A 14,863-nucleotide genomic window follows, 5' to 3' on the forward strand; every position below is an offset into this window, starting at 1 on the left:
ACAGCTAGGGCTGTTACACAGAGAAACCCTGTCTTGTAAAACAAAAACAAAACAATTCAGTTATTAGTTATCTCACAGAATAAAGTTTTTCTGTTCTTATCAAATTTAATCCAGATGGTTTGATGCTTACAAAGTTTATTTTGAAAAACACACTATGACTATTCTACATAGTGTTCACAATCTGTTTGGTTATGTAAGTATTTGAGTGCTTACTCAGTGATGTGCAAGATGTGTGGGTAGTTGATTAGGAGTATAGCATCATTCGCACTCTCATCAACCCTCTCATTTTAGTAGGGAAGACAAACACTAGAAAGATATTTTAATTTATCATAAACTTTCCTATGATAGAAATATATAAAATAAGTATAAAGAAAGAAGACTAATTTTGCAGGTTTGGGAATGACAGAAACAGTTCTTCTGTTTGTTAAGTTTACCGTGAAGGAGATTAATTTGGAAGCAAAGATAACAAGCACATAACAACAGCATCAAAAGCAGTTATTAATCTACTTTTGCTGGAGCAAGCCAGTCTTTTGCATTCCTGCATCGTGTTGCACGTTGCTCTTGCAGGTGAAAAATGCCATGATAGCCGGAGCCATGGGAATCATCCTGTACTCTGACCCAGCTGACTACTGTGCCCCCGAGGTAGAGCCATATCCCAAAGGATGGAACCTTCCAGGAACTGCAGCACAGAGAGGAAATGTTTTAAATCTGAATGGAGCAGGTGATCCACTTACACCAGGCTATCCAGCTAAAGGTAATGGGCAAATCTGTTGGTTGATCCCTTTTGTGAAGTACTCCTTGCTGTTCTAACTGTATAAAAACAAGCACTGTATGTCTTTTGGAATCCTGACTGCTCAGAAATAAGTAATTTCTCCATCCTGGGTTTTTTGGTTTTTTCCATAATGTTGAAAATTGTACTACCAAGGTCTGTAAAGAATTGTCTTGGAATTCTGAAGAGGATTGCACTGAATCTGTGGATTGATGGGCATCTTCACTATGTTAATCCTACTGACCCATAAGCAGGGGGGATCTTTCCATCTTCTAATAGCTTCAATTTCTTTCTTCAAAGACATGAAGTTTATCATACAAGTCTTTCGCGTGCTTGGTAATATTTTTTTTTATTATTTTAGGCTACTGATTTTTTGATTATTATTTGAGGCTATTGTGAAAGGTATTGTTTCCCTCATTTCTTTCTCAGTTTCTTTGTAGGAGCTCCCTGGTGGAATTTTTAGGGTCACTGATAGAGGTTATCATATCATCTTCAAATTATGATTCTTTGATTTCCTGTTTTTCAATTTGTATCCCCTTAATCTTTCTGAGCTGTCTTGCTGCTCTAGCTAAAACATTGAGTACTATGAGTAGACATGGAGAGACTGGACAGTCTTCTCTTTCAGGAAAAATTTTGGTTGTATTGTTTTGGGGTCAGGGAGTGGAACGTGGTGGTTTAAATGGGAATGGCCCCCATAGACGTGTTTGAATGCTTGGCCATTAGGAAGTGGTGCTATCAGATGGTGTGGCCTTATCGGAGTAGGTATGGCTTTATTGGAGGAAGTGTGTCCTGGCCCTGTGGAGGCAGGCTTTGGGGTCTCATGCTCTCAAGCTACACTCAATGTGATGCACAGACTCCTTCTGCTGCCTATTGATCAAGATGTGGAACTCTCAGCTCCTTTTCCAACACCATGTCTGCCTGCGTACTGCCACATTCCCGCCATGATGATAATGGACTAAACCTCTGAAGCTGCGTCTTAGTTAAGGTTTTTATTGCTTTGAAGAGGCACCCTGACCATGAAAACTCTTATAAAGAAAACATTTAATTGGGGTGGCTCTCTTATAGTTTCAGATGTTCAGTTCATTATCATCGTGACAGGGAATTTGGTGGCCTGCAGGCGGATGTGGTGCTGGCTATGTCTTTATCAGAATGCAGCAGGAAGTCCACTGAGCGTCACACTGAGGAAAGCTTGAGGAAAAGAAACCTCAAATCCCGCCCACACTGTGACACACTTCCTCCAGAAGGCCAGGTCTTCTAATAGTGCTACTCCCTTTGGGGGTTATTTTCTTCCAAACCACTGCAAACTGTAAGCCAGCCCCAGTTTGGTGCTTTTCTCTATAAGAGTTTTTGTGGTCATGGTGTCTTTTCACTGCTATGGGGTGTTTCTTCTGTACACTGTGGATATGTGTTGCTTTCATTGGTTAATAAAGAAGTTGCTTTGACCTATAACAAGGCAGAATAAAGCCAGACAGGAAAGCCAAATGGAGAGACAGGGACAAAAAAGAGTGGAGAGAGGGAGAGATGAGCCAGCTGCCAGGGAAGCAAGATGCTAGAAAACAGTTAAAACCACGAAGTCATGTGGCAAAATGTAGATGAACAGAAATGGGTTAATATAAGTTGTAAGAGTTAATTAGTAATAAGCCTGAACTATAAGCCAAACATTCTGTAATTAATATAGGCATCTCTGTGTTTATCTGGGACCAGATGGTTAGGACAAAAGAAAAGCTCCCTGTTTACACTTCACAGCAATAGAAACCCTAACTAAGGTAATGTGTAGTGTCCCTCCCTGTCTCTTTTTATTACATTTGGTTTGAAGTCTATTTTCTTCGATATTAAAATGGCTATACCAGCTTTCTTGTTAGATCTATTTACTTAGAAAATCCTTTTCCAACCCGTTACCCTGATGTACTGTTTATCCTTGCTGTTAATGTGTGTTTTCTGGATGCGGCAGAAGGATTTGCATCTAGTCTGTTAGTCTGTGTCTTTTCATTGGGGAATTGAGATCAATGATACTGAGAGATATCAATGATCAGTGAGTGTTGATTTCTATTACTTTGTTGTTGGTTGTGATGGTGATGGTGGCTGTGGTGTGTGTGAGCTTTCCTTCTTTTGTTTTTGCTGATAGAAGACTATTTCCTACATTTTCATAGGTGTAGCTAACATTGGTGGTTTGGATTTTTCCATCTTGTACCTTCTTTCATGCTGGATTTGGCTCTATCATGGAATATCTATGATATTTGATTTCTCCATCTATGGTGATTAAAAGTTTTGCTGGTATAGTAGGTAGAACAGGTCTCTTAGAGTCTGCAAGGGTTAGGCTCTTCTGGCTTCTAGAGTTTCCACTGAGAACTTGGGTGTAATTCTAATAGGTCTGCCTTTATGCGTACTTGGCTGTTTTCCCTTGTGTTTTTTAATATTTTTTCTTTGTACTGTATGATTAGTGTTTTGATTTTTATGTTGCTGGAGAGAATTTCTTTTTTGGTCCAACTTATTTGGTGTTCTGTAAGTTTCCTGTACCTTTGTATGCATCTCCTTCTTGAGATTAGGGAAATTTATTTTATGATTTTGTTTGTAGAGGGCTGGTTTTGAACTGCATAGAAACTCTGTGCAAGGGAGACTTGAGATACCATTCTTGCTGATAGACTTGGCAAACCAAATCGGGAGGAGGCATACCTCTTCTATCAGTAGAGTGCCTTGCCAATGGTCAGTCCTTGAGAACACAGATGTGCACTGTAGTTCAAAGACTCTGATTAGGTTGTGGTTTGTCTTCTGATGAGGTGTTTTTACATATTATATTACAACAAGACTTATTCCCATAACACCGAGCTTTTCGTTTAGATTAGCTAGGCACAAAGTTCTTGAAATTAGTTGCAACCAAGTGACTAGTCTATGAAACTATTTTCATGTATTTTGGAAACCTAGTTTGAATCGTGATTTGAGTATTATAGAAAGAGCACTGGCTTTGCTATAAAGTATGCAGTTGTATCTCCTACTCTGCATCCCCTGTGTCCTGATTTCTGCAGCACTACCCAGGGTCATCCATAACTGAGGAGGTTGGGGAAGGGTCCCCAACATTTGTTGAAGACATTTTCTGGGCCTTTGAGCTGAAGATCTTCTTATTCTAATCCCTATTATTCTTAGGTTTGGACTTTTCATAGTGTCCCAGATTTTCTGGATGTTTTGTATCAGGAAATTTTTAGATGTAACTTTGTCTTTGATTGATGTATTCATTTCTTTTATAGTATCTTTAATGCCTGAAACTCTCTTTCATCTCTTATATTCTGTTGGTCAAGCTTTCCTCTGTAGTTACTGTTTGAGTTCCTAAAATTTTTATTTCCAGAATTCCTTCATCTTAAGTTTTCTATATTGATCCTATTTCCACTTTTCTGTTCTTAGTCAGTTTTATTTGTTTCCTTTAACTATATGTGTTTTCCTAGATTTCTTTAAGTAATTTATTCATTTCTGTTTTCTTGGATTTCTTTAAGTGATTTATTCATTTCCTCATACTGTTTGTTTTCATGGATTTAATTTCCATTTTTAAGGAATTTTATCATCTTCATATAGTTGGTTTTAAGGTATTTTTCTTGCGTTTCAGCTGTAGTAAAATAGCTGGGCTCTAAAGGAGACTTATTGCCCTTGCTGTTATTGAATCTGTTTTAATGCTGGCATCTAAGCGTCCGGTTTTGGGTTGATTATAGGTCTAGGTGCTGATTTCTGGATTTGTTTTGTTTTGGTTTTAATCCTTGATTTTGATTTTCTCTCTGGATTTTCAGAGAGTGTGTTGACTGAGTGTTTCCTGTCCCATCCAGCTGATGTGTTCTCAGGGATAGCCTGCTGGTGTTATAGGCTGGGATACAGGGACAAGGCAGGGGAGGTACGGTTGGAGGAAGGTCTTCGCTGCTCCTTGGGGATGGAGTCAAACAGGAAAGGGAGGTCATAGAAGGCTTCGTGATAGAAAGCTTGGGATGAAAATGGAGGGATTCAAACTCAGGAGCAGTAGGAGAGGTGTGAATCTGACTCCAGACTTCTTTTTCTGGTAGGAGGGGCCCCTGGGTTAGCAGGGCTGTCTGCTTGGTTGGGATCTAGAACAAAGCAATAGTGTGGGGTGGGGAGTGGAGCGGGGAGAACGTTAGAAGGGGAAATATTTGTGAGATCCACTGGAGATGGGAGTGGGTGGAGGGCTTGGGGTGGGGGAACACTGCCAAGCGTGTTCTGCTGCAGAACTGTGGGTGGAACTGATGGAACAGAGAAAGAATAGAGATCTGGAGGGAACCTACAGGAGTGGCCTGTGAATCAACATGGTCATGTGGACTGGAGCTGGGGGCTGTTCCCTTGCTTTCCTAGGTTGCTGTGTTCCCACCGAATGCCTTCTGGTGTTGGAAGTTGGGATACTCGGATTTGTTGGGGGGAGGGTGAGGAAGGAGAGTTAGGGATGAAGATCTTTGTGTTCCATTGGAGTGGGGTCAGAGAGGAAAGGGAAACTACAGCAGGTTTTCTGCTGTGGAGCTGGGGATGATACTGGTACTAGCGTGGATCTTGGGAGCAGCAGCACAGGTGTGGGCTTGCCTTCAGCCTATTTGTCACCCTAAGAGAAGAGGGCCATTAGCAGGGGGTGCTCACTGGGGTTGGCATCTGGGGCAAAGCAACAAGTAGGGGGAGGAAGGTTAGAAGGGGGGAAGATCTGTGGGATCCATGGAAGATGGGAGGAGGGGCTGCCAAGGGTGTTCTATTGAGCTGGTATTCAAACTGGGGGACCAGAGAGGGAAGAGAGGGTCTGCAGGCAGCCTATCTGCTCTTTTGTGGGTTAGCAGAAAATCATTGTTTGGTGTTTAGATACTCAGAAGCTTTGGAAATATTTTCTTCAATATTGATTTCTAATTCCAATATAATTAATCCCACTATTGTCAAAAAATACACTTTGTATGATTTTTGCATTTAGTGGAACATGTTTTATGGCCCATAATATCACAATATAGTTAGGCTTTTTGTTTCAATAGGCAATTATAAAAATAAGTAATAAGAAAAAGATATTTGAGCTGTTGTTTCATATGTCTTATCATTTTTCACTTGGTTCAGATATAGCATGAAGGTTTCCATTTTAATCCATCCTGCATGATAGCCAGGCATGAAGAGATTATCAGTCTGACAGCACTTCAAAATCATGCTTTGAAGAAAACTTTGTCTTATTATTTGGATAAATGTAATTATTCCTAAATCAATATCCCATAAGTTTTCTGGTTTTTACCATTATATGTGACTTTAGACATATAGACACATTTCCAAGCATACAGTTTCCTGGAGTTTCTATAATAGTAATTCATAATATCTTTTGAGCAAATAAAATATTAAAAAGTTTAAGAAAATCATTTCAAGTGTTTAGTTTGAAATCTATAAATTCTATGATTTGATTTTACTTTAAAATATAAATGACTTAATTTTTACTGCTGACTCAAATAGGCCAGTTTAAATACTACAATCTGACCTTTTGGTAACCTTTAACTTTATTTTAATTGTCAAAATATAGCAAATCTGTAATAATATTACAAGAAATTCCTGCATACCATTGTCTTTGTATTCTTCAATGGTTTTCACTTATATACTTGATTCTTGCAGAGTACACCTTCAGACTTCAAGTTGAAGAAGGAGTAGGGATTCCGAATATACCCGTACATCCAATCGGCTATAATGATGCAGAGATACTGTTACGGTATAGTCATTTAGTTGGAGATGAGCATGTCTTGCCCTATATTGTCCATTTTCTGCTCTATAAGTCAGCTATGTTAAAACTAACATATATCAAAATAAGCCCTGAAGTAGGAACACTATTTTTATGAGAAGAACAATAAGATTAACTACTAAGAAATAATAATAAAACATTTCTTTGCTCAAATGAAGTTCTCAAATATGAAATCCTGTTTAAATATTAAAATCGAGTACTGATCTAAAACATTTAAATATTTAGGCTTCCTTAGATATTCATTAGCTGTTCATCTATGGTATAAACACTCACGCTAGCTACTAGATGTGTGACCTTGCACCAGTTCCGTCCTTGCTGCTGATCTAGTGTCCTCACCTGTAAAATGAGAACAGTGCCGCTTCTAATGTCCGACTTCTTATGTCCGGCTTCTTATGTCCCAGCTTCTTATGTCTCCAGTACAGCAATCATTGAGCTAATATTCGCTGGTAATGTTTTCTGTATTTTATTGCCTGTTTCCCAACTACCATTTCCTAAATGGTTGTACCACAGTAACTAAATTCCCTTTTTTTTTAAATGATGTATCTATTTATTTATTGTGTATACAACATTCTGCCTCCATGTATGCTCACAGGCCAGAAGAGGGAACCAGATCCCATTACAGATGATTGTACACCACAATGTGGTTGCTGGGAATTGAACTCAGGACCTCTGGAAGAGCAGCCAGTGCTCTTAACCTCTGAGCCATCTCTCCAGTCCCCTTAATTCCCTTTTATAGGTGCTCCCAATGGAGTCAGTAGCTGCTTTTAAAATTAGGTGTTTCTTAATGTTTCCCCTTTCTAATAGCCTCAGTTTCCTGCTTTTCCAACTATGTGAAGTGTGAAGAGGCTATTGCCACACATCTGTCCTCCAGATTTTATTTTTTCCCTTCACCTCTATAAGTAACATGTTGCATGTTACTAATTTGTCTAGGCTATGACTCTTTCCAGAATGAGAGCTCCATGAGGTTAGGCCTCTGTGTAAATAGTTCCTGCTCTGCAGAATCATACCCAATCTCATGATTTCCTCAAGATCAATCTTTGTGCTGTTTTGTGTGCACTTGGCAGAAACTTGGGAGGAACTGCTGCCCCAGATGGAAGCTGGAAGGGAACCCTAAATGTTAGTTACAATATCGGGCCTGGCTTTACAGGGAGCAAATATTCCAGGTAACGTTGTGAATCTTTAAAAGCCTGAAAAAGTTTGCTTTTAGCAGAAAAATGTCAGACTAATGCTCTGCCAGGTAAAATATGCTTTTCCTGTTTTCCTTGTCACAAGTGAGCAACTGATTATTTTATATCAACTCGGAAGGACTTACAAAATTAACTACTGAATTACTCGGTGGTGACGCTGTATTATTAGATGAAATATTACCATGCTTGAGCTTAGGCTTGTAACATTTCAAGCAGTGTTGTCTTTTTTAGCTTCCATTTTCAACTCACGTTTTAAATCAGTTTTCCTAGTGACATTTATGGTGGTTCAGTTGAGAGAAGATAAAGGGCAGAGAGAAAGGAGCCCTCAGTTATTTAACCTTTACTCCATGGCATAAGAATCAAAATGAGGAAACCATGTTGGTCAACAATTCAATAATCCTCAATAGATGCTTCATTATAAATAGAATTGCTGTTTTCTTTTCAAGACGGGGTTTCTTTTTTTTTTGGAGTAAACCATATTTATTAAAATAAGAAAATGGTCAGTGTACATTATTTATAAGTAAATATTTGAATTGAATTAAAATATTTGGTTTTTTTTCCTTTTTTTTAAAAATTGTTTTTATTGTGCTATATATTTTTCTCTGCACCCTCTCTTCTCCCTCCCCCTTCCCCTTCTTCCCTCTCCTATGATCCCCTCACTCCCTGTTTACTCAGGAGCACTTGTCTTTTTCTACTCAAGACAAGGTTTCTTTATGTAGCCCTGACTGTGCTAAAACTTGCTCTAAAGACCAGGTTGACTTTGAACTCAGAGACCCTCTTAAGTGCTGGGATTAAAGGCATGTGTCACCACTGCCCTATATAATTATTATCGTTTTTAAACACAGGACTGTTGCAGTCGAGTGATCATATGTGCCTGATGGATTGAGAAAAAGCAGTCAGGCAACATAGTTATAGAAACACAGAACATGGTGGGAAATCTAATATACTGAAAAGACTGTGGAAAGGGAAATGTTAGTGCTGATAAACCAGAAAGGATAAAGATAGCTGTTTATTTTATTAAACCCACATTGCTTAGTCAGTCTTGTTTGCTAATAATTTACCTATCTATTTGAACTTTGATAATCAGAATATGTTTTTTATTGTTAGAATTGGCTTGTTTTAGATCAGCTAAATTGAAACAAGTTTAGTTTTCTTCCTTTTATGGGAATTTAGAATTTGAGTTATGTAAGGGCTTAATAATCACCATAATTCAATCAGAACAGTGTTCCTTCAATTAGAAAATTTATTATCTATTTTGCTTATATTCTTCAGAGAGAGAAAGATAGCATAGTTTCACAAGATAACATTTATTTGTTTTTAATTTACAAGCAGAATTAGACAGACATTGAGAAAATACGTTGTAATTTCTGAGTTTACTCAGGGGTCTGGAGAGATGACTTGGAAGTTAAGAGTCCAGCTCCCAGTGTCTATGTTGTCCCACAGAATGTCTGTAACTCCAGCTCTTAAGGGCTCTAAAATTCCCTCCTCCCTCTTCTGACCTCCTTGCCCCCTCCATACACATGCACAAATACATGAATAGAGCATATATTAAAAAGATTAAACTCAGAAAGCATAAGAAATATAGAGTGTAGGTCTGGCTGTCCAACACTGTTCATCATTGTTGTGATTTGAGTTCAAAATCGGATTGATACATAGTAAGCAATAACAGCAAAGCTTTGAGAGATTCTTTCTTCTCTTTCACCTCACAGAGGTCTTGATAATTATTTGTCTATTTAGGGATACCATCAAATGACACGACATAAAGATACTTCCTCATATTGCTGGCATCAACGAAGAATAATTTGTTCCTAACAAAAATAGAAATAGAAATAAACACAAAAGCAGCAGAGCAAAGTTAAACCTAGATATATAGATAGCTAAAATAATGGAATTTTAACTGTCCACATTGTTCCTGCAAGATGAAGTCATAGCATATCTCAGCAGCACCTGCAAAACTGATAAAGAGTAACTAAAGTGATAACTGTTGGACAGGTATGAAATGAGAATTTATTCTCTCTTTCACTAGACTTGTTAGCTAATAAAGGAACAAGGACTGGTGTTAAAATTGGTTCAAAGAAGCAGGGTGGTGATGGCGCATGCCTTTAATCCCAGCTCTCGGGAGGCAGAGGCAGGCGGATCTCTGTGAGTTCGAGGCCAGTCTGGTCTACAGAACTAGTTCCAGGAGAAACTGCAAAGCAAAACAAAGAAACCCTGTCTTGAAAAACAAAGAAAAAAACAACAACAGCAGCAAAATTGGTTCAATGATATGTTCACGGATACATACACACACACATATTTATATACATCAAATCAGCTCATTAGGAATGCTGAGATGAACATAATTGCAGGAAAACTTGCTTTTACAGTGGTAAGCCATCTTAAATGAATGTGTACCAAATATGACTCTACTGTGAATTGTGTTTTGTCATGATTCTGCATATTTATTCAGTCTGTCTCTCCAGAGATGCATATAGCAGTCTAGTTATATAATGAAATGAAACAAAAGATACAGGTGACCGGAATAAATGAGCTCGAGTCTTTTCTACTCTTCCCGATAGGAGTGTGTTAATGCATTCGACAAATACTTGATGAACACTAGCTGTACACAAAGTGCCCCATGACTTTAAGCTCTTAGTTACAGGAAGATGCTGAAAACGTTTCTGCATTGTAGCAGTTGGTGTTTTGTTGCTAAAACTGAACCTGGGGTTTTCTTTGTCAGCTAGTGGCTCCACCATGAAGCCTTCCCCAGCTCCTCCTTGTGTTTACTTTGCAGGAGCAAAATACATTTTTTTGCTTAATGCATTTTAATAACCTCACTTGTTAATTGGTTTTGCTCTTGATGGAGCATTTAGCTGAATTATGCATTAATTACTCTTAGGATTACTTATGTATTTAGAAAAATGTTAGGAGGATGCAGACTCTGCAGGCACTTCACATTGTTCAAGCTTTGGGAGCCGTTTTCTTCCTTCCATCATGGATAACAAATTATAGATCTTTTTCGATCTAGAGAAAACAAAGGCTCGTTTTCCATTCCCACGAAAAAGCTCAATATTTATTCATGCCCTTCTGGAATTCATATAGTGTGTATTGCCTTTGAGATGGAGGAAGTCTGGCTGAGTTTGACTGAACTTGCCTTTGCTTTTAAATTGGTTAAAATCATGAAGGAATATTAAAGTTTAGCCCAAATCAGAATCAAAATGGATGGATGGCCCAGGGAAGTTTCAGTATGTAGTTATGCACTTAGCACAACATTCTAAATTCTTCTTTTTTGGGGGAGGAGGCTTCGAGACAGGGTTTCTCTGTAGCTTTGGAGCCTGTCCTGGAATGGATCTTGTAGACCAGGCTGGCATCGAACTCACAGAGATCTGCCTGCCTCTGCCTCCCGAGTGCTGGGATTAGGCATGCGCCACTACCACCCGGCCTAAATTCTTATTTAACAATAGAATTCATAATATTTTTTTCAGTCAGTGCTCAGGTCAGCTTTAAGTAATATATTTATAGACCGCTTTCAGCTGTGACGAAAGTTAACGAATAGGAAGTATTACTGTAATCATGTGTCCTTTACCAGGAGGATGTGTTTTGAGAAATGTGTCGTTACTGGAACACCAGAGTGTGCTCACACATACCTCAATCACTGAATGGGGCTTAAAAAAATCTTTTATAAACAATCTTTTTTATTTTACATACCAATCCTAGTTTCCTCTCCCTCCCCTCCACCACCTTTCCCCACGCACTCCTCAGAGAGGATGAGGTCTCCCTGGAGAGTCAAAAAGTCTGGTATGTGACTTCTAGATGCCATTGGGATTCTGTAAGCAAGAAAAATGAGGCTACTGTCAGCCTAACAGTACTCTGTCTTAGAGGAAACTCATTTTTAGTAAGTGCGAGCACACTTTAAATGAATAATGAAAGTACACTATGCATTGTACAGAGCTGCATTGCTCTCCATTTGTGGCTGGCAATATAATGTCTGTTTCCATTAGTATCACCACAAATACGCGAGTAATACATTATACGGTGGCATCATAGCAGGTGCCGTGTTAATAGATCCTTCTAATTCCTTTGTACTTTTTGGGATACTATCATATGTGTGATCTGTTACTGATTTAGACATCACTGTGCTACGCAGGGATTTATAAAAACAGATGCTCAAACAATAAATTTATCTTTTCAGTTAGTATATAGCAAACAGTTGCTCCTGTGTAGTGGGAATATAAAGTTTTAAAATTAGTATTTTAAGACATTTAATAGAATATTTTCAGTTAAAAGTAAGAATGAGTAATACAGCTATGAAGAAAAACACAAAATATTGGTATTTAAAGTTGACATTAAGGTACATACCTAAATACACAGGAATAAATTATAATGATGCTTCAGAAATCTTTCAAATAATCCAATTATTGAGGTATCAAAGATATGAGAATTCACTGTCCTAGTGTATAGTGCATAGTTTTGAGATTTTTCACAATAAAATGTTAAATGAAACTAAATACAATGCTTCATTGAACTAACTTATTCTTTTTACAATTCTAGGAAAGTTAGAATGCATGTCAGTAACATTAACAGAATCACAAGGATTTACAATGTGATTGGAACTATCAGGGGGTCTCTGGAACCTGGTGAGTCGTTAAAAATCTGAAGACATTTTCTTTTAACGAAGATTAAGGAAAGATGAAATTCTGTTAATAACATATTTTTCTGGCTGATTTGAAAGTGAAATTCAGGGGAAGGCTATTTCCACTTTAAAAGATTTTCCTTTACACTATTGGTTGTCTTCTGTGGAGTTAACTCAGGCAGAAGAAAGTTTAATTTAATTACATAAGTGACTAATGCCTGTAATGCATGCAAGCTGAAGCTTTCGGAACACATTCTTGTCCAGATAGGTATGTCATTCTGGGAGGCCATCGTGACTCCTGGGTGTTTGGAGGGATTGACCCTACCACGGGGACTGCAGTTTTGCAAGAGATTGCCCAAAGTTTTGGAAAACTGATGAATCGAGGTAACTAGCATCTCTCAGGTAACTGCTGACTGAAAGTGACTTGCTTATATTCCTGTCCCTGTAGGTGGGTATATGTTGTGGGAGTAACTTCCGCTGCCTCAACCAATAGTCGCTGAAATACGAGCCCACAGTGCAGCGGGGAGCAACTTCCGCCCCAGTGGGCTGGTATTTCAGCAGCTATTGGCTGACGGAGCGGAAGTCGCTCCCCGCTGCACTGTGGGCTCCTGCTTCAGTGATTATTGGTTGAGGCAGCGGAAGTTACTCCCACAACAGGTATATTTAACTGTGTTTACTAACATGATTCCAGGCTGGAGACCTAGGAGAACTATTATTTTTGCCAGCTGGGATGCAGAAGAGTTTGGGCTGCTGGGATCAACTGAATGGGCTGAAGTAAGTAACAGCAAAGGTACTCATCGTAATCCTGGGTAGATTCTCTTACCTAATAGAGAATGACTCAAGGGAGGGCAAGACATGGCATTTGTTTTTGCTCTCAAATCTATTTGGCACAGCCGAGTCACTTCTTATGCTAAACCTATTTATTATCAAAATATTTCAATTTTTTTTTGCATTTGTGTTGTGAAAACAAAGTCAGTAAACTTAGAAAATAATTAGAGTCTGCAAGCTGTTAATCTTTTTACCTTTCATAGCATTCATGTGCTTCGATTGTTAAATATAAAGTGATAATTCTGTAAATTTAATAAAGTAGCTTAACTTACTATTTCACAGTGTTGTCTATTTCTTTTCTTTCTTACAGGCTCTTAACTCTTAAAGAGCCTCTCCTACACACCGTCTTTCTCCTTTCCAGTTCTCCTCCGTTGGTAATATCTAAGTTCTTACATGTGGAAAGCGAGCACACATTTTCATACCATTGATACGCTTTGCAGTGTTGGCTTTCTATCATCTGTCACATACAAGCATAAATGTTATTGGTGTGTTCTATGCACATCTGTGTATAGCTTACAAAATGCTTTTCTCCTGACTCATTCCCTTTTACATAACTATAAAATATGAAGCAATATCAGATATAGCTACTTATCTGATATCATTTACCTTTGTTGTTTATGTTTACATTATAAAGTTTCATTTGTTACTGGTACCATAAATATGAAATTTGGAGGTAGAACATTAATTTAGATTGATTAAATACTATTGATCAAAGTAATTTTTTTAGAATGTTTGACTTCTTATAATGTGTGTGTGCATAAATGTATTCCTTCAATTTCAGAAATTCAAAATAAAAATCAAAGAAATCTAAGATTTGCAATAGTAAATTTGCATTGATAACACAAGTGAGTTTAGAAATAATTTCAACTTTCTTCCAAGTTTTCTGTACCAGGCTTTTTCTTTTGGGCCATTAACCATCTCCCAAATCATGACACAGCGACTTACTACTTTTGAATGCTCAGCCCATCTTAGGCTCATCTCTTTTGACTGAAATTAACCTGTTTCTCTTTATCTGTCTTTTGCCTTGGACTTTTTACTTTTCTCACTTCTTCTTGAGTATGCTGGTTGACAGCTGCCTGGCTGGCCCTGGGCGTATCCCTTGCTCCCTCCTTCCTCCTCCTTATCCTCTTCTATCGCGAGCCTAGACTTCCCCTCCTGTTTATTCTCTCTGCCCAGCAGCCTTACCTTTTCTCTTCTCTGTCTAGCAACTGCTTTCCGACTCTTTCTTAAACCAATCAGATACCTTAGACAGGCAAGGTGAAGCAAACATCTTTACATAATTCAACACACATCCTTACATCATTAAACAAATGTAGCATAAATAAATGTAACACCTTTACACAGTTAAAGTAATATTCTGCAGCGAAAACAAATGTTACATATCCTTGTCTAGTTAAAATTATATTCCACAACAGTTTTCTACAAGATATGTTGTCATAGTCAATACCACATTTAACTTCTCTGAGAACATATAAGGAGTTATGAATGGTGATGCAAACCTTAATTCCTGGCACTCAGGTGGCAGAGGCAGGAAGATTTATATAGTTTGAGGCCAGCCAGGGATACACAATGAGATCCTGCAAACGCTGTAATAGAGACTTTGACTGTAATCACGGCAATCATATTAGTTAACTTTTCTTGTTGGTCCAAAATGCCTGAGAAAAGCAACTCAAGGTCCAAAGGGATTATTCCGCCCATAGTTCAAAGGTACAACCCATCATGGCAGGAAA

At 38.2% G+C, this 14,863-nt stretch overlaps 1 protein-coding gene across 7 annotated transcripts in view; it reads left to right on the plus strand.

Annotated features, from left to right (window-relative positions):
• Positions 1-14,863, plus strand: part of Naalad2 (N-acetylated alpha-linked acidic dipeptidase 2) — a 50,931-nt gene that overhangs the window by 14,918 nt on the left and 21,150 nt on the right. For all 7 annotated transcript variants that reach the window (XM_048434202.3, XM_085689895.2, XM_085689894.2 and 4 more), the window contains 6 exons: positions 568-754; positions 6,383-6,476; positions 7,571-7,669; positions 12,224-12,309; positions 12,570-12,689; positions 12,997-13,079. In XM_048434202.3, coding sequence (XP_048290159.3) covers positions 568-754; positions 6,383-6,476; positions 7,571-7,669; positions 12,224-12,309; positions 12,570-12,689; positions 12,997-13,079 — 669 coding nt within the window. The remainder of the gene's footprint in view (positions 1-567; positions 755-6,382; positions 6,477-7,570; positions 7,670-12,223; positions 12,310-12,569; positions 12,690-12,996; positions 13,080-14,863) is intronic.

Source organism: Myodes glareolus, chromosome 4 (genome assembly GCF_982192425.1).
Source record: "Myodes glareolus chromosome 4, mMyoGla1.1, whole genome shotgun sequence".
NCBI lineage: Eukaryota > Metazoa > Chordata > Mammalia > Rodentia > Cricetidae > Myodes > Myodes glareolus.